This window comes from Myotis myotis, unplaced genomic scaffold, assembly GCF_014108235.1.
Source record: "Myotis myotis isolate mMyoMyo1 unplaced genomic scaffold, mMyoMyo1.p scaffold_m19_p_7, whole genome shotgun sequence".
Lineage (NCBI taxonomy): Eukaryota > Metazoa > Chordata > Mammalia > Chiroptera > Vespertilionidae > Myotis > Myotis myotis.
Genome location: NW_023416379.1, coordinates 62250698 through 62271002, shown reverse-complemented (window position 1 = coordinate 62271002; position 20305 = coordinate 62250698). Strand labels below are relative to the sequence as shown.

The 20305-nt window shown below is 41.0% G+C and overlaps 1 protein-coding gene across 1 annotated transcript in view; it reads right to left on the bottom strand.

Annotated features, from left to right (window-relative positions):
* IMPG1 (interphotoreceptor matrix proteoglycan 1) overlaps window positions 1-20305 on the bottom strand; it is a 131082-nt gene that overhangs the window by 76616 nt on the left and 34161 nt on the right. The window contains exons 3-8 of the mRNA XM_036318414.1: window positions 17427-17593; window positions 17130-17158; window positions 13055-13119; window positions 12383-12462; window positions 8455-8607; window positions 1121-1179 (exon numbers count right to left, since the gene is read on the bottom strand). Coding sequence (XP_036174307.1) covers window positions 1121-1179; window positions 8455-8607; window positions 12383-12462; window positions 13055-13119; window positions 17130-17158; window positions 17427-17593 — 553 coding nt within the window. The remainder of the gene's footprint in view (window positions 1-1120; window positions 1180-8454; window positions 8608-12382; window positions 12463-13054; window positions 13120-17129; window positions 17159-17426; window positions 17594-20305) is intronic.

Sequence of the window (20305 nt, the reverse complement as noted above, 5' to 3'; positions counted from 1 at the left end):
TTTTGCATGGTACTATATATTATTATGGTTCAGATGTCAAAATAACATAAAATATTTTGGGAAGTCCTGCTTCCACCCCTGTCTCTGTCCACCCCATTCCTCCAACCCCACTCCGCTGTAGGCACTACTGTTATTAGCTCTCTTGGTTCAGCTTGATTTGTTTATTTTATTTACTTATTGTTTCAAATTTTAAAATTAACTAAGTGTTTATTTTTTAACTTAAATTGATTGGGGTGACATTGGTCAACATGATCATACAGGTTTCAGGTGTGGATTTCTATGCTACAAGATCTGTATATTGCACCATGTGCCCACCACCCAAAGTCAAATCTTCTCCTGTCACCATACATTAGGATTCCCTTTTCCCCCCAACCCTTTCCCTCTGGCAACCACCACACTTGATTGGTTTAAGCAATGATGATCTTTAGCATCGATAGGCAACCAGGCAATCAGACACCAATTGCTACTTTTTTTGACTTGTCTGTACTGAGGAATTTTTCTAAGAGGTTTGCTAATAACATTGCTAAGGATAGCAGGTGAGCTTTCCGAGAGAGCCATGTTTCTGACTCCAGGGGGAGAAAGGAACACAGCTCCTGCGCTACCCCTTAAAGCATCACCTAGGGCAGCGGTTCTCAACCTGTGAGTCATGACCCCTTTGGGGGTCGAACGACCCTTTCACAGGGGTCGCCTAAGATCATCAAAAAACACATATTGAATATATAATTACATATTGTTTTTGTGATTAATCACTATGCTTTAATTATGTTCAATTTGTAATAATGAAAATATATCCTGCATATCAGATATTTACATTATGATTCATAACAGTAGCAAAATTATAGTTATGAAGTAGCAACAAAAATAATTTTATGGTTGGGGGTCACCACAACATGAGGAACTGTATTAAAGGGTCGAGGCATTAGGAAGGTTGAGAACCACTGACCTAGGGTCAGGTTCTAATTAGATAATTCCTTTATCTGAAATGTATTCAGTTTTTGGGATTTGACAGAGCTAAACAATTGGAGGGAAGGAGACTTTATAATCCTCATGACATCACCTTTAAAAGAGGCTAGGAAGAAAGTAACTTAAAAATTGATAAGAGTCCTGCTCTCTTACTTACCTAAATCCTAACACATGAATTCCTTTGAATCCTGGAAGTTTCTTAAATACCTTTTGCATCTGTAGAGAGAAAAAAATTATGAAATACACCTTGATTCTACTGGGTAAGGTCTTAATAACGGAAAGTGACTAAATACTTTTGATGAGTTAGGGGAAAAAATAAAAATGGATATAATGATCGAGGCCAGATTTATTCTTAGTTATTTCAGAAACCTGGAGGAAAGTATTTTGCTATTTATTTTAAAGCTGGAAAGCTGTAATTGGATAGTTCTGACTTGCTTTAGTGGTTACTTTACATAAAACATGAAACAACTTCAAGTTCGTACTCGGAAGAAAATTTTTTGGCCGCAGTATTTTTATCTATACACACAGAATAGCTATAATATTTTCTTAATTGAACTATATGATTTGGAAACATCTACAGTGTTAAAGGGATTATTAAAGCCAAATTACCTAAATAAAATGTTAGTAGCAGATTCTAATGTAATATATTACATTGGCTCTTAGATTTATGTGAAATTACAATACGTTTTCTCATTTAATTTGACCTTGCTAATGAGGCATATTATCAGAATATTTCACGATTGTTATACTCAATTACTTCCCAACCTACGATAGTCTTGCTTCTGCCCCTCAATCCCCAGGAGGGAAGGTTCTCTCTAGGCCATTGTCTCGCCTCTCTCCAAATCCTAAGACATTTTCATTTCTTTCTCCGTGGTTTCCCTGCCCTTTTCCCCTGGTTCTTCTCCCGTCTCTCAGACAACTCTGTCAGTCTTTATCCTATTCCTGTCCTCACTCTCCATGGAAACTGTAAGGATTCTGCAAGTTTGCATCCTCAACCTCATCTCACTCACTCTCCCATTTATTCAGTCAGCTCGACTATGGGCTCTGCTAGGCCCTCCAGACATTGTCACATAGATGAACGGGCACTACCTATCCTACTTACTTGTATGAAGCCTGGGAGGCAAGCAAAACCAAGAGGAAGACAAGACAGTCTAGCAGTGAAGCGTGGGAGGGAGAGCAGGGTGACCGTGAGGGAGGCTGAAGAGGTGAATAGGGCCTCGGCCCTGTCCTCCCTTCCCTGTGCCCACTTCCCTCTGCCTCTCCTTGGGGATCCCATTTTCTCCCATGGCTTCAATGGCCACCTGACATACAACTTGGAGTTCTCCACGTGAATATCCCAACCTTTGTCACTAATTACATAGTCGCAAACCTGGGTAATTCTCTTCCTCCAAGTCTGCCTTTCCTCCTGGGTGCTGTCTCAGTCAGGATTGTGAACACCCTTCACCTTCCATGCCAGAGAGCCCAGCATCCCCAGATACCTTTCCTCTGTGCCCCTCACATCCAGTCACCTCGCCTGTTTGTTTGAATCCTACATGCCTTTTGTTTCCATCATATTCTTCTTATTCCCATGCCCCTCCCTAAAGCCCTTTCTGTATTACCAAAATGGTTTTCTGGGTGTGTGGGAGGAAGGGAAGATAAATGTTCTCCTTCTTCTTCTTCTTCTTCTTCTTCTTCTTCTTCTTCTCCTCCTCCTCCTCCTCCTCCTCCTCCTTTCTTCTTCTTCTCCTTCTTCTTTCCTCTTCTCCTTCTTCTTCTTCCTTCTCTTCTCCTTCTCCTTCTTCTTCTCCTTCTCCTTCTCCTTCTCCTTCTCCTTCTCCTTCTCCTTCTCCTTCGCCTCCTCCCCTCTCCTCCACCTCCGCCTCCTCCTCCTCCTCCTCCTCCTCCTCCCTCCTTCCTCCTTCTCCTTCTTCCCTTCTCCTTCTCTCTTCTTCTTCTTCTTCTTCTTCTTCTTATGGACTATATCATCAACCACGCACTTCTAGAATCCGACTCCGCTATAACGTCATTCTTGTCTTAGTCGTTCTTCTCCTTTCTTCTCCTCTCCTTCTCCTCTCCTTTCATCCCTTCTCCTCTCGTCTCACTCTCCTTCTCCTCCTCCTGCTCCTCCTCCTCCTCCCTCCTCCTCCTCCTCCTCCTCCTTCCTCCTCCCCCTCCTCCTCCTTCTCCTTCTCCTTCTCCTGATCCTCTCCTTCTCCTTCCCTTCTCCTTCTTCTTCTTCTTCTTCTTCTTATTCTTCCTACTCAGCCTCCTAATACCTCCAATCCTCCTCCATCCTCCCATCATTCTCTTCTTCGTCTTCTCTTCTTCTTCTTCTTCCTCTTCTTCCTCTTCTTCTTCCTCTTCTTCTTCCTCCTCCTTCTCCTCCTTCTTCTTCTTTCTCTCTCTCTCTTTTTTTTTATGAGTTGGAGTTGGGGAAAATGGGGAGATGTCTTTTTGACTACAATATTTTTCCAAGTTGATCATTCCATATCTGTCACTCTTCACTGAAAATCTCTTGATGGGCTGCACTGCCCATTGACTAAGATCTACTAGTAATACTTCAGAATGGCATTTAAGGCTCTTCACAGTTTACCCTCTCTCCCCGGGTACCTTACCATTTGCCCTTCCTGCCATTTACCCCCTTGGCCAATATTGTCTCCTCTAGTCACATTAAACTCACCACTGTCCCTCCCCAAATACAATGTGTACTTCTTCCAGACATCTATACATTTTTTTTTTAGACCAAGGTGCATCTTCTGTTGGGCCCTAAGACCCCCGGAGAGTCCAGCAGAGGAGGCGACGACCCCAAGTCAAACGCAGAGACCGAGGCTTGATGCAAGAGCAAGAGGATTTTTATTACAAGCGCAGCGCAGGGGCTCTCAGGCAGGCAGGCAACAACACAAAGGAAGTGCTGCTGACTGGAGCCCCGAGCAATTGCAGAACACGGGTTTATAAAGGCAAAAACCACACGCAGGTGGCCGGAAAACAGGGAACTGGGTTACCAGTTAACTCATAACTCATCTTTTACAGGGACAGGTCTTTGTTATTAGTTGACTCATTTCCTAAGGGGCCAGGGTGGTCTGGTATGCGCAGGCCGATCCCGAGGAGTGATAAGATAACTATGCTATGACCAGATCAGGGCGCCAGAGCTTTACGGGAAAGGTCAGGAGGGGGAAGTTCTCTTTAATCTTTACATTAACCAGAGCTTACTGGAAAGGCTGGTCCAGGGGGAAGGGGGGGGTTTTCAGCGGCCTTACACTTCCACCTTCTGTTCATTGACCACCCCTCTCCCCCAACCCATCTTTCAAAGCCAGCTCAGATATCTTTTCTATTGAAAAGCATTTGTAGGGCCCTGAAGTCAGGTTCAGTTATTTCTTCTCCCTACCACTCTTGGATGTATTACTGTATTTTCCATTAAACTTCCTGGGAGGTGCATGTGTGTCCCTCACAGAGATTATACTCCTTGGGCTCAGGGATCATGTCTTACTTATTCATCTTTATCTCTCTCCTTCCCAGTGCCTACCAGATTGTCATCCACATAGGAGGGACTCAGCACATTTTGTTTAATCAAGTTGAGTGCATCTTTTCTGCCTAAACTCACCAACATGCCACTGCATTGTCACTGTATCTAAAATTACTGCCAAATCCTCATTATCTACGCCAAGGACTAGAGCGGCGATGCACAGATAATCCCCAAATCACATACATTGGGCTTTGGAATATATCATGGATTTATTTTTTTCTCAGCAGACTGATTTATCTTCTTAGTCATATTTTCTTCTCTCAATTTAAAAATATGTTGTGTGTAGCAACTGCAGTGATGAAGATAAATGAATAAGCTTGGATGATGAGGAGATAAATGTATAAGCTCGAGTTCAGATATTGGTTCTCAACTTTCTAGTTGTATGACCTTGAGTTTATTACTTAATTTTTTGAATCTTGGTTCCCTTAACCAAAATGAGGTAATAACACCTATATCATAAGGCTGCTGTAAGGAATAACACATACCTGACACACAGTGGGGAGAGAGGCAGTGATATTTTGTCTATTTACTAGTCTCCTTCTGGGTTACTAGCTCCTTGATTGCCCCAGGATCTCTGACTTCCTCCAGGGCCACACAGCACAGAGCCTGGCAGGGGCAGAGTAAGCCTTCAGTAGTTGTTTTAGAAAGACTCAGTTCGGGGAAGGACAGGAAGAGGGTCCCTGTAGCGGTCAGTGACAGGGGGCGTGGAATGTTTCTGTGGTGTCACTCCTACCCCACCATGAGCTAGCTAGGAGATCGGGTTCTGCAGAGCTGGTCTTTATAATGGGGCCGGTGGGAGAGAGCTGTGTCCATGCTCCAGGTCTGCTCCTGGACAAATAGTTTTGAGTCACAAAGTTGGTCATGCCATCCCAGTTACCCCACCTAGGACTGGATGTTGAAGAATGAGCAATAGTTTCTGGAGCAGAAGATTCAGACCCCAACTCATCTCTCTTTCTCGTCTAGGATACCAGAGATGCTGTGATGCATGCAGATACAATCAATCAAGCACAGAACGGCTCCCATGGAATCCCACAGCTATTAGCTTAGGCAGTAGGATGCATGGCCCGGAGAGCTGTCCTCCCCTCCTGGGCGCTCACGGCAGCGGCTCCAGTGGGGGGGTTTATTGCCTGTGCCTGTGTCCTCTTTGTGAACCTGCCTCTGATGGATTCAGAAGCAGCTTTACTTAGGAGGGTGCGGGAGGCGTCTAGGGAGGAGATGACAAAGGCCTTCAGTTAATTCTGCTAAATAATCTTCCGGGAATCTTCCAATCATGGAGCACTAACCACTAAATTACTAATTAAGTGTCCAGTTGACCTTATTAATAACACTAAATGCACAGGGGCCTCCTGGATTCTGCCAGAATGTACGTTAACGGGGCTATAAAAAGGCAGCTGTGTGGAGCTCTCCTGAATGTTTGCATAGGAGAAAGCATTCAGACAACAACTACGCATTCCTTTTGACATCTGTATTAAATTGCTCATTAAGTTTATTGTGGAAATTAAATTACTGCAAAGCACTGCCCATTAATTCCCGATTAGGTCCAAATGACTGTGCTAATGCAAGTGCTAGGCTGTGGTGAGGCTGGTTGGTTATGTGATGGCTGGCTTTGAGGCGTCCAGACTACCCAGGGGCCTGGGAGGGGAACAGATGCTCGAAGCGGAGGGGGTCCATCTGAGAGAAGCCAGAGACCCGTGCAATGGAACCAGCAGGTCTCTGCAACCAGACCAAGTGAGATATACTCTTCCTTGACTAATGAATATTTCAGAGGCTAGAAAGGCATGTTTATTTGATACAAAATCCTCTCCCCATAAATATGTGTATTTGGGAAAAATAGGAATTAGAGCATAGTGGCTAAGAGCAGGGGTTCTGGTGCCAGGCTGCCTGAGTTTGAGTCTTGGCTCTGCCAGTTACTAGTATGACATTGTTGAGCATTTAGTTCATTTCCTCTTGCCTTGGTATCCTGACTTGTAAAAAAAAAAGAAATAATATCACTTAACTTATAGATTTGTGTGAAAATGAAATGAGTTAATACATATAAAACATTAAGACCAGTACAGTGGTATTATTTCTCTACATAGAAGTAGATTTGGAAAGGGACTTTGAGGTCATCTTTAATTTCTAAATGAGGAATCTAAGGTCAGGGAAGTGATCCTCAAATCTTTATGGCTATTTCTTGGCAGAAACAAGACTACAGCTAAGATCTTTAAAAAATTATAATTTAATTGTATTACTCCACATCAGGTAGTTTTAGGTGCTTAGAAAATTCACAGGTGAAGTGCAGACAGTCTATGGCCAATTATCCAATTCTGACATTACTCTGACTATGCTAAGGATTTGCTGAAGAGAATATTTCAAAGAGCAAATAGAAGATAACAGACTATTTTAAAAATGCATTCTATCTAATAGTCCATGTCTAAGTACTTTTCTGGTTCGTAAATACCCCATGCTGATGCTTTCTCTTTGAAGTTTGCAGAAATGATGTTCTACGTTTTATTGACTATGCTGATGCTGGGAGAGGTTGGAGGTTGTGAATGTTTTTCTCTTAGCTCCTCTCCAGTTGACAGCGGGTAAGCACTGGAGTACGAGAAGTGGAGCCTGTTTGTCCCCTGGCCTTGCTCAATAAGATGCTTGGGCTGTCCATAGACATAGTTCACAGTTTTGTAATCTCATGGATGCTTCTGTTTTCAGTTGAATTTCTACAAACAGGTACTGAGTAGTTGCTGCATCCCAAGCTCTGTATTAGGAGCTAAGGCTACTGAGATGAAAGCAAGAGTTTCTGCCCTTAAGGGAAAGCTCATAGCCTGGTGTTAGTGAGGGTGGTGGGAGGACGAGGAGGGAGGAATGGAGACAACAGAGGCCATAGACATATAAACAGACAATCTCAGTACAGAGTAATCGTGTTATGGCAACAGTGGGCCCAGGCGTTAGCCCAGAGGAGTGAACCCAGAATGGATAGAGAGAATTTTTCATGATGTTCGCAAAATGAATCTCGGGGAAGGGCACTCCGGATGGAGGAGGCATTACTTATAAAGACTAACGGTGAGAAAGTAGAGTGCAAAGGAGGGGGATGGTAAGGAACTGGTGTTAAGATGAGGCTGGGAAGAAAGGCAGTGTGTTATGACATTCAGCTGCCATGTTCAGCAGAGTAGTTTGGATTCTCCTGCAGGGAATGAAGAGCCGTTTAATTTGATCAGGGATAGGCAGATAGGATGATGGTCAGAGATGGAAGAGACATCTTGGGGCAGGTCCTTAGTTTAGTGCTGGATGTCATGGATGACATAACTGCCTTCTGCCTGTCACCCATGAAAAATGCCATGGCTTTAAGCTGCATCAGACGGCAAAAGTGGAAATATTATGGAAGACAAGGTAATATGGATTCAAAATTCATATTTCACCCCAGCATATTCCCTAGCTGGTGTCCACACGGACATTTTAGACATCTAGAATATCTGCTCAGTGGCTTTCCGCTAAATGCGATTTACAACCTATTACTATATGAAGAAAATCTAAATGTGAAGGACTTGTAAGGTGGAAAAGCTGGAACAGAAAACTTTCCTGGAGAGCCACTTTTTCCTAACATGTTGAGACCCATTGCAGCTTTTGGTGTATTTGTTTATTTTGCAGTGGTTAAAAATGCATGCCTGATCACAAGAAGGTGGAATTATTATTTTTTTTTAAATTTTTTTAAATTTTTTTTATTTTAAATATATATATATATATTTTTTTATTAGTTAAGGTATTACAAATGTGTCCTCATCCCCCCCCATTAACCCCCAACCTCTCCCCCACACACAAACTCATGCTCCCATCCCCCTGTTGTCCATGTCCATTGGTTTGGCTTATATACATGTATACAAGTCCTTCGGTTGATCTCTTCCCCTTACCCCCGCCCTCCCCTACTTTCCAGAAGGTGGAATTATTAACCAAAAACGTTTGTTTCCTGTTGGCTCCCAGATTCTGAGTCTAGACTTGTGCTGTGGTTCACTCACCTGGAGTTGAGACTTTGCTGCCAGCTCCTGGTAATATGGCGAGTGGGCATCAGCGAGCTCTGCCTTGAACTTCTGGTTTGCCAGGGAGATGCTCAGCCCCACCTTCTGCTCCGGCGGGCCCTCGGATACCGCAGAGGGTTCCATTTCTCTTTTCTAAGTTAAAAAGGTCTTCTATCAATATACGTCACAAGCAAATGGTAATATTATACAATATTTATTGATTTTGTCTCAAGAATTGGATTATGAAGGCTCTAGTATTTTTAGAATGAAAGTCCTACTAACTAGAAGTGGCCTGTGAATTTCACTGAGAGACAAAGCACCAAAGTTCCAATGAATGAACTACTTTGAATCTTTGAGAACATAGTCATTTTATGACTGTGCTCTTCATGAAAGCATTCACACACACACACACACACACACACACACACACACACACACACACACAATTCATATATTTTGCTGGAGCATCAGTAGGATTGTGCCACACACTTTTGTAACTTTATAAACACTCTCTGATAAGGATTGGATTATACAAAATAACCTATGGACGCTGGTATTATTTAATATAACCCTTTTTAGAGAAGAGTCTAGACTGGTTTAATGAGACTCTGTGGTTAAATTTCATACTGAAACTGGTTAGAAAGCACTGTCAAGTCAAGAGAGGGTGTGAAATCTCTCTCAGAGAAAATGGCATATTTGGGCCACCTTTGAAAGCATGTGGCTGAGAATAGCAGTGCTGTTCTGAGGATCACAAAGGGCCAGGGTTCATCCTTTTTGTCCTTTGGTTTGAGAACAAGCAGGAGTGTCTCATTGTTCTCCACTCACGTGGGCTCCCAGGGCACAGAATAAACCTGGAGCTGTGTTTCAAACTTGGGGCTGGACAGATTTCCAGTCTTGGGTACCCACACAATCCTGAGATCTGCACAGCTTCCTCCCAAGAGTAAAAAATGTGTCTGTGGAAAACCAATTGTCTCTGGTAACGTACAGTTTCTTATAGAGATAGTAGAGTTGTGGAAGCTGAGAGACAGGCACAACCAATGGAAAATTCCATGAGAGGCAAAACTCATCTGGGTGGTGGTGATGTATCTTCGCTTCATTTCTTATCACAGACTCCTTCTTCCACGGGCAATGAACAGCAGAACAGCCTCTCACTTTAATAGGACACGTGGAGGATGTGTATTTACACTTACCAGGCTACTGGTATTTGTTTAATGGGAAGGTTTCTATCCATCCATCCATCTATCCATCCATCCATCCATCCATCCACTTGCTCATTTAATCATTCAAATGATACACACTGAGCATCTGTGTGGGTGTAGCACAGTGCTAGGACCTATGGGACATTGGAAAAAAATATGGCATATGGTGTTATCCTCTAGAACAGTGGTTCTCAATCTGTGGGTCGCGACCCCTTGGGGGGTCGAACGACCCTTTCACAGGGGTCGCCTAAGACCATCGGAAAACACATATATAATTACATATTGTTTTTGTGATTAATCACTATGCTTTAATTATGTTCAATTTGTAACAATGAAAATACATCCTGCATATCAGATATTTATATTACGAGTCATAAAAGTAGCAAAATTACAGTTATGAAGTAGCAACGAAAATAATTTTATGGTTGGGGGTCACCACAACATGAGGAACTGTATTAAAGGGTCGTGGCATTAGGAAGGTTGAGAACCACTGCTCTAGAAGCTTACCATTCCATTAGGCAGATAGGAAGTTCACAAGAGACATTTCAGTAAATCCTTTGGAGGCATTAGTGAGAAGTTTTGTAACTTACCTTCAACCACTTATTAATGTTTTATGCCTCTCACCCAGCACTCTCAGGATGTCCTAATTACCTGTGGGATAAAACCCAAACTGTTTTTCCTGATATTTGACTCGCCACCATCTGATGCCGAACTGCTTGAACAGCTTTGGTCTGTCTCACTTCTCCCTGCCCAATGCAGGGAGCTCCATTCACTCTTGCTGAGGACTACACTGCTGTGCAGTCTCCTGACTGGAGACCCTCCTCACTGCCCCCCATGACCCCCTCCAGCAGCTGTGCGCGCGCACACACACACACACACACACACATTACTTCATATACAGATTCTTTTTTACTTCTTACTAATATCTCCTAGTCTTATAGTCCATTAAAAGAACTATCCCCTCTGACTATCTAGGTCAGAAAACTTTGCCTTTCCTCTGACCTTCTAGAACAGCGAATAACATCTGAATTGCTCATTTGGTACCAATGATGTATTCACCTGGAGCAGGGGGCGGGGAATGTAAGGCCTGGAAAATCATTTGGTCTGGGACTGCCAAGGCAACCGCAGGCAGGACTCAAAATTTAATAAATCTGCTTTACTTTCTTAGCAGCATAAATTTATATTAAGTGAATTATATTAAGTGAATAATGTTATAAATATCAAAATGGCCCTTGGCAGAATAAAGGTTCCCCACCCCTGTGCTAATCTTGTCATCCCACATATAATCTCCTTGAGTCCAGCATGATTCTCACACTTCATGGACTCTCCCAAATAAAACACACACACACAAGACAATTTATGAATAAAACTCTCAGTAAATATACATGATTTGGGGCCAGGTCCTTTGCAATCTGTCCCAGCCTATCATTAGTCCCAGTCTATACATCTGTCATCTTCAATCATTGCACTTAGACTATTTTGTTGTACTTATTTGCATTATAAATTTCCTAAAGGTAGGAATTTTAGTTAAATATTTGCTGAATGAAAGAATAAGTAATAGATGCAGTTGGTAAAAAGGATGATAAGAAGAGGATGCGATGAGTGTGAAATAAAATATTCAGGAGATATTTACTGCAGGATGAGGGACGTATATTAAATTTTAAAGAAGGGGGGACACAGGTAATGGGAGAAAAGAGAAGGCAAACTGTAGTTATCTTATAAATTTTACAGTGAATATATTTAATCTCAATAATTTTTTTCAACAGCACTTTTCACTGTTGATGGAAGAGCATTTTTTGAGAATAAAATCCTTTTATTCTTTGTTCATAACCATACTCCCACCAAATCTGTGGCCATCTGTCCTAAAGGCCAGGGAGAGAGTGGCCAGCAGGATTCTCATCCCTGAATTTTCATGTCGAGCTGGCGAGACTGAACTTCCTGCCCTCACCATCTGGAAGAAGAAAGGGCTAGAGAAGTCTCACGGACCACAGGGGCTGGTAGAACTGGTCGCAGTGGCCCTGTAAGGCTGAGAGGATCTGCTGCCTACCTTGTGTTGCCACAACTCCACCACTGTTTCCTGCTTCAGCCCTGAGTGTCTGGATCAAAGCCTTTGGGAAGTTTAAAGATGCCCCCCCTTTTTTTTGATAACCAACATTAAATTCTGTAACAATTCTCTCCTCCTGCATGCTTTTTTGATTCAAACAGAGCAGTTGTCAGTGCTCTTCTTTACCTGCGAACACTGGTTTTATTTTTCCCCACTTGACATGAAGGATTTCGATCATTTTGATATTTATATCACCTTTTCCTGCTGGACATGACTAAGCACAAAACTTCTACCTTTGTTGTCAGCAGGAGATGAGATGACACTTCAGTGGAGAAAGAACCTGATTGACGGGAAGATTCATTCATTCATTCATTCATTCATTCATTCTAAAGCTTGGTGAGCACCTGCTGTATATAATCCTCTGTTAGGCGCTGGGAAAAGAGCCCCTGCCTTCCTGGAGTTTATACTCATGTTGCTTCTTGCACTTCCTCACACCTTACCCCTAGTTTTCAGTGTATTTTACTCCTCAGTCCCTAGGAAGAAGTGAGCATACTGAATAGAACAAAGTCAATGACTCTTCACTAGAGCGATAAAAATGCAGTACTAATAATACTGAACGGCCAGTCCATTTTACTAAGACAAAAAAGGCCTGTGAGGAGCTGGATTGACTCGCAGAACTTCTTACTGTTGTAGGCATCTTGGTGTCATTGAGGAGTGTGTCCTCAGGAGTGAGAGGGAAGGGCCTGAGTGAGACATCGGCAACATCTGTGGGAATTTAAAAAATAGCAGGCACAAAAATGAGACTGGAGGAGTTGACATTAGAACAGGTAAAACATTTCACATACTTTTTCTGTCACTCTGGAATTTAAATATGTTAGATCCACGCTGAGCTCATTTTTATTTTAAGATCACATAAATATGTTCTTGAGCAAAATAGAACTAATACTATTCCTCCCAACTTGTCTTTCTTTCTAGGACCCAAGCTTGGTGCTCTCTCAGATATGTTTCAGTTAAATGGCTCTGCCTAAGGAGACCTGGTTAATTTTTCTTTTGGCGACTATGTAAAGGACGCATGGACAAAGGTTTATCCTGAATTTGTTTGTTGGGAATATTGGTAATTACTGCCTCTAAGTTGTAGAATAACGGACAATTTGGTTTTGTTTTTGTTCTTTTCTAGATTTTTCAAGTTTCATAAAATAAGTTTAAATTACTTTATAAGGTTAGACATACAAGCTGGTTTTGAGAAAGTACATTATAAATTTTGTCAACTTCAATTAAGGATTGCTTTTCAAATAGCATGCTTTCCTGATGATTTGAATTAAGGTTCAGAAGCAGATGGAATAAGACCTAAGCTTACCTGTTGAAAACATGGGAGTTTTACCAGGCTCTCCTAATATCTCTTCTGTGGATATTTCATCTTTTCTGTTAGCAAAATAGAGAAGAAGTGGTAAAAAGGAGCATGATAATAGGGGGAATGCATTTAAATTCGTCTATATTGAATAAACCTAAAAATTAGAGAAAAAGTATACTTTAAAACTGGTTTACTTATTTTTTTCATTGCAGAAGTAATCTTCTAATATATTTTAATTGAAGAAAAATTCAAACAACCCTCCCCAAATGGTTGTTTGACTGCGGGGCTTTTCATAAGCATGTTGGCTTTTCATGGTCCTGGGGAACTTGTCCCTGATAGCAAAGATGGTTTGGGGGCCTGATGTTTTATAGTCCTTTCTGCTTAAACTGTGCCCTTGACATCAAAGATAATTGATGACTTGGTCCATGACTGAAATATTCTTGCTAAAATCTCAGACTTTCAAACCTACAAATGCAGAGAGTCAGTAAGTTTATCCAATAAAGTAACTTGTGGCTACAGTAATGGGATAGGGAGAGAGTTCTGGATAATGCAATTGTATTAAATCTCTATTCTGAACATAACCATTGCATGCATTGTGAGTAAGTTCACAGTGCCATGGAGTGGCAATGCAGAATATATTCTAAGGGCAGATCCAAGGCCATGGTTATAGAGTTGTCTGCATGTAATGTAAGCTTTATTTAGAAAGGAATAGCAGTAGTAATATCTTTTGAAGCTTACTTTAAGATGTGTTACTGTAAGCTATTAGGTCTCAAAGGATTGTGTCTGTTTGTTTAATATAGTCATGGTTGACCAATATATTTGATTCAATTATCTGTGGCTCATGATGATGAAAGACCAAAGGGAATGGCTAGGTGCTCTGTTGTTGTGGATTCATATAGATTTGCCATATAGCCAATGGGACATATTTCTGCCACATTCAGTTCTGCCAAAGTGCTAATAGGGGTAATGCACAAACTATATCAATCAGCCTGTCCTGGGCTCTAACCAATCAGATTGAATGTCAGTTGTACTGGTATACATGGATGACTATATTGGTGCACATAGGCTAAATTAAACTCAGACTTTATAGTGGAATTTGGAATTAGCTATTCTTGTTTGCTTTTGCCAGTATTATGCTATGAGTTTAATAGTTTTTATGGAAGTAATACTTAGTAAACTCTCATAACATCATTATAGCATTTGTAAATTTAGATAAGTTTCTTTCTTTTTTATTTTATAGATCTTTCTTTAAAGTAAGGTCTCCTTCCTCCTGTCAGAACCTTGGCATCATTGTTTTACCTTGTTGTACAAAAGAAAATAACCAAGAAGAGTAGTTAGTGAAATGCTGGCTATTGCACTAGCTACAAGTCAACAGCCTACTTTGTGAAGGTGTGATTCTGCCACTACACTGGCAATGACCATCACGGAGGATCTACAATTTGGCAAGCCAGGCTGCTGGGTTCTTCATTATTTTAATGTCATTTGAAACTGGCAGATTGATGGACTAGTCAGGTGAGAAATTTTTCTGTTTTGTTTTCTTGGAAATGTTGGAAGTAAAAGAGCTGCTTCTGTCCTTCTTTCTCTCTCTTTTTTCTTTTAAACAACAACTTGGTAACCACAGGTAATGTAAAATGTTTATCTCTTTTGTTTTTCTCCCTAGCAATGCTGGCAGGCACAGGAATAGATGGAATGATTCTATTTCTTTTCTAATTCTGGCTTGAATAATTGTTTCCTATAATTTAAAATGTTTTTCTATAGAGTCTTGCTACATTCTGTTGGATTTTTTTCTAGGAATGGCCTCTGCTTTCTTTTTGGGAAATGTAGGAGTCAGTAAGTATTATTCTATATTTAAATCAGAGGAGCCAATATCTTTGTGTCTTGTGAACAATAGTACTAATATTTTCCTAAGTCACCTTCTTGCTTCTGGCAGTAACTTTTAAAAATTCATAAAAAAGTATAAAAAGATAGATATATTGAGGGCAATTATATATTATAAATATATGAGGACTTTGCTCAGTTCTGTAGCAGTTGGTAGAGAAATATAAAACAGTTCCTGCCCTGGAGATGTTTGCACTCTCACAGGGAAACAGGGTAGAGCAAGGAGATGCTAAGTAATAAGGCAAGCGACAAACAGAACAGATAATTCAAAGCACAGGGAAATTACTGCAGATGAAGACATCCTGGGGAGGTGGGGCTGCCCTGGGAGCTTGGAAGGGGAACAGGGTTTGGAGAGATGGAATGGGGAAGGCAGGTTCTTCCAGCCAAGATACAGGCCCTGGGATCAGAGTCTGGGAGGAGGAGGGTGTGGTCTGTGTGCCCTGGGGAAGGGCACAGTGGCAGTGGTGGGATCATGGGAAATGAAAGGCAAAGTTGGAAGGTCAGGTTCTGAAGGGCCTAGATTAGTTAGTTTGGTCTCTGCCTCACTGAAGGTCCTGGCAGCTAACAGAGGTCTCACTCAGACTCTGAGAAAAATTTAATAAAGGGATTACTTGCTAAACTGTGGGACGAGTCTAAAAGCAACCACAAGTGAGGGTGCAGAGCCTGGGGCTGGTAACAGTGGGTGCTAGAGCACTCTGGCCAGGACGGGTGAGAGGATGGAACAGATACCACAAACTAGAGACAGAGAAGGCTGTGGCAAGGGCTGCCCGACAGGCACTGAGCTGAAGCCGAAGGAGACCAGTAGCCCTCGAAGACTTTGCAAGTTGGGGTGAGGGAAGGTGACAAATTTGCTGACCTCATTCCATTCTTCCCCCTCCTGATATTCTGTTCCTCACTGGCTGGCCCAATCCAGCAGTTAGAGGGCACGAAATGCCAGGGACTCAGTCCCTGCTCAGACTTCTGCACAGGGTAGATGAGGAAGTGTGGGGAGTGGGTATTTAGAATGGCAAAAGTAAAGATGTGGGAAGCTTTTGAAAGCCATTGAACAGGACTCAATGTAGGAAAAGGAATATTTCAGACATATTAGTCTTCAGCAGTTATAAAAGTTAAGGTAGGGAAGAGGTTAGAGCCAGCAATAGCTGTTAGGGAGATCAGATTTGACATTTTTCACAGTGTAAATCAATAAAGTCCTGGACCAGATGGTTGGCAAAGGGAATAGAAATAAAGGAACAAATGTGAAAAGCATTATAGAGAATTGTCAGGAATCCATACAGCCTCTCTTTGTAGTATCATTGTCTTCATACTTAGGCTTCTGTTATAAAATATATGTAATTTGTGAGGTTATAATTGGCAATGACATCTCTCTTCTTTAATCATTTTATCTAATATACTTTTCCTTTTCCTTTTTATTTTTACATTTTGATTTTTGCATTTGATATTCTGTTCTTGTTAAGGATTTAGCTCAGTTCTTCACTAATTTAGTTTGAGAAACACTAACACTTAACAGAATACCAAACAAGAATTCCAAATTCAGATTGCTTGTTGATCGTATTAAATATCTTCCTGATGTAACTAATAATTTATCATGAATTCTAAAAACCATACTATTTTAATTGTTCTATATCTTATAAGTGAAAATACACATTAGATACTTATTCATACTTTTATCTGATAATAGCGCAAACATACTAGGTGTACCGGTTAATAATGAGGATTAACTATTGACCGGTCAATAATGTGGATTAACTATTGACCGGTTAAAAATGCAGATTAAATATTAACCAGTTAATAGTGCTCTTTTTTTTGGCACAAAATTCAACATTTTTAAGCATAAAAATATCTATGATGTTAACACTTTCTGAAAATTTGACATATGAAGTTTTGAAGCTTGTTGTCAATACAACAAAATAGCATACATATCAAATCGCATATATATCAACGTATGTGTAACTCCATCTATTGAAAAAAAATCTGCATTATTAACCAGTACACCTAGTATATCTTAGTCTATAAGAGCTAACCATTCCCTTTTATACATTCATTTATGTGTAGCACAATAGAGTATAGATTGTCTGTCATGTTAGACTAACCTACACAGACTTCAGAGGCTGACATAACACCATAAAGATACAATAGCTGAGTCACTCCCTTATGTTAGCTTTCAAAAGTCAAGAGCATGCAGCACTCTATTTTGGGTACTTACCTCTCAGGGAAGTTACTCTGTTTTATTCTCTGCAGAAATAGAAAAGTAATTTTACTAAGAGATAATGTCAACTGAAGAGCTAAAATCTATTTTCATCCCCCTTTCCCTTTAACTTCACTTCAACCCTCACATACATTGTTATTTTGCAAGAATAAAATTCTTGTTGGCCTTGTCAGGTATTTCCAAGCATATCTTCCACCAACCCTTCTGCCATGGAAACCGAGTCAAAAAAGGGTGGGGGCTGGAGGTGTGGGAGCTATCTGGGCAGCGTTCCACACATACAGTGTTCAGACTCACCTGCTGAAGAAGATCCAGGTGCTCCTGGGAGTTGCTGAAATTTTTCCCAATGTCAAAGAGGCAGAAAATCTCCTGTTGGCAGGTGCTGACCCAGTCCTGGTGTTCCCCTGTGCCGGGGATGCGATCCAGAAAGATCCGATAGGCTTCCCACACTGCTTCCTGGCACACTGCAATGCAGCGCCATTAGGAGTAGAAGATCCCCTTCTCCCCACCCAAGCACAGGCTTATAACATGGAAAGCTTTTGCATGGCTTATGCTGACACACTAACTTATAGCCCAGAGAAATGAATTCATTTAACAACTATTTATTGAGCACCTATATGTGCTATGGAGAAAAATAAAAAAAGGGAGATAGGGTATTTGAAGATAGAGAATTTGAATGTGTGTGTGTGTGTGTGTGTGTGTGTGTGTGTGTGTGTGTAAGACTTCAATTTAAAATAGGGTGATTGAAGAAAGCCTCCTTATAAAGGTGACTTTGAGCAGTTTGGGAAAAGACTCCAAGGCTAGAGAAATCTATGAGCATGCAAAGAACAGCAAGGAGGTCAGTGTGGCCAGAGCAAGGCTGAGAGTAACAGAGGATGAAGACTGAAAGATGTGGAGAGGAGAACACAGATAGTCGTCAAACTGGGCATAGGTACTGGCTATATTTGAAGGTTTTCCAAGGGATGAGCAGGCACACAAACAGTTTAAATAGAATTAGTTTCTATTCTCAATTTTCCCATCATGTTTTCCTAATAATGGTCTGCCTAAGGTCACACCTTTCCTTCTTCATTTTCCCTTTGATCACCATCTTCCCCCATTCATTCATCCCTAATCTTATTGGGGCCCAGTGCCCCTCGGCTGCCACACAAAGGCATGATTTGAAACAAGCCATAGCTTTGAGGTTAAGAAAGCAGGTGAATTTAGTCAGAATGGATTTTTGCAATTAGGGTGATTTCTATTTCTTTGCTTTTAACACATTAGGAGTTCTAATGGAGTCAGCATCTGATATAGATCATTAAAAATAACAATGACAGCTCATGATGTGTCTGTTAGCATATAATGCCAAGGGAACTTAAAGAATCAGGATATTACTAGAACAAAACTCCCTCTGTTCCCATCTACTTATTTATGTAACAAGTTTTCTCAGCATTTAAGTGAAACTGGGTAAAAGAATAGGGATGCGAAGCCCTGTCTTATTATAGCAATGCATGATATGAATAATAAGTAATGGCACACGAGCTAATAGAGGGACACCACCAAAGCAGCCCTGTCTATCCAGAGGCCGAAGCTAATGCAGCTTAAGCTCGAGTCCTTCACTTAAATTGGCCTCTTCCAGGGCCTTGCTCCTAGTTTTGTGTCTATGAACATTAGTGCCCACAAAACCTGTGTCTGGTCTTAGACCTATCTGTTGATAATGACTTGCTTAAAATTTTTGGTGAAATTTGTATCTACTTGTTTTGCTAAGTTACATATTAAAAGTAATCATAAATGTAACTGAATCTAGAAGAAATTTCTTTGTACACATAAAGTAATAGGAGAGAATAAAACATTTCAATTTATGCATATATTTTTTGTTACCGAGACATATTTCAGAGCAACCAATAACAGATTTTCAAGCTTACAATAAATTCCAATGAGATAAAACTCTGAAGTGGGAATGGAAGTGTGGGTGTGTGGAGAAAAAGGAGCCATGCGATGTCTCCTACTATAAAGAAGAGTTCCTTCATGTATTTGTTTAGAGTATTAGATGGAAAGTAATGAGGGGCTGTGCAGATTCCACTGGATACATATGAATGCTCTAATTCTTATTTTGTTTTCAACATCAGTATTTACAATTCACCAAAAGTTACACATATCCAAGCATTTAAATTTAAGATAAAAACTTTAGAAGTCAACTAAAAGCATGCAAAAATGTGCATAAAATTAAAAAATTATTTTAGGGGACTATTAGCAGTTCTCAACCTGTGGGTCGTGAAACACATATAGCATATCAGATATTTACATTACAATTCATAACTGTAGCAAAATTACAGTTATGAAGCAGCAATGAAAATAATTTTATGGTTGGGGGTCACCACAACATGAGGAACTGTATTAAAGGGTCACAGCACTAGGAACATTGAGAACCACTGGATAGATATCTTCTGTTATAAGCAATTATAATATGTTGATTTTTTTACTCTAGAGCAGGGGTGGGCAAACTTTTTGACTCGAGGGCCACAATGGGTTCTTAAACTGGACCGGAGGGCCAGAACAAAAGCATGGATGGAGTGTTTGTGTGAACTAATATAAATTCAAAGTAAACATCATTACATAAAAGGGTACGGTCTTTTTTTTTTTTTTAGTTTTATTCATTTCAAACGGGCCGATTTTGGCCCGCGGGCCGTAGTTTGCCCACGGCTGCTCTAGAGGAAAGGGGAGCAATTGGAGGCTTTGGGGCAGAGCCGACATCACTTGATTTTCTAGAGAAACTGACTGCTGTGCTGAGAAAGGGGTTGTGGGAAGAACCAGGTGAGAGAAGAACAATTTAGAGATTCATGGTCCTGGGCTTCATTCTCCCGCACACTCTACTTATTCTATGTCTGGATTTCTTTTATCGTTCTGTTTTAAGAGACAAAGAGAATTCCAAGCCATCAGAAGCAACCGGACTAGAACCCACAAAGCTGGGAGTGGGTACAGTCCTACCACTTCAAATGAGCGTTGAGTTTTCCACGTTTGGGGAAGCGCAAGGGTGACCTGGAGACCAATATAATAATCCCTCACTGGAGAACCCATGTTTGTGAACATGATCTCTCTCCGGCCAGGCAAGGATCAGAGAGTTTTAACGCACTTCCTGATAGCAATCATCGTGAAGTCTTTTGATCATCACCTCCAGTCAAGAGTCTATGTGCCATGCA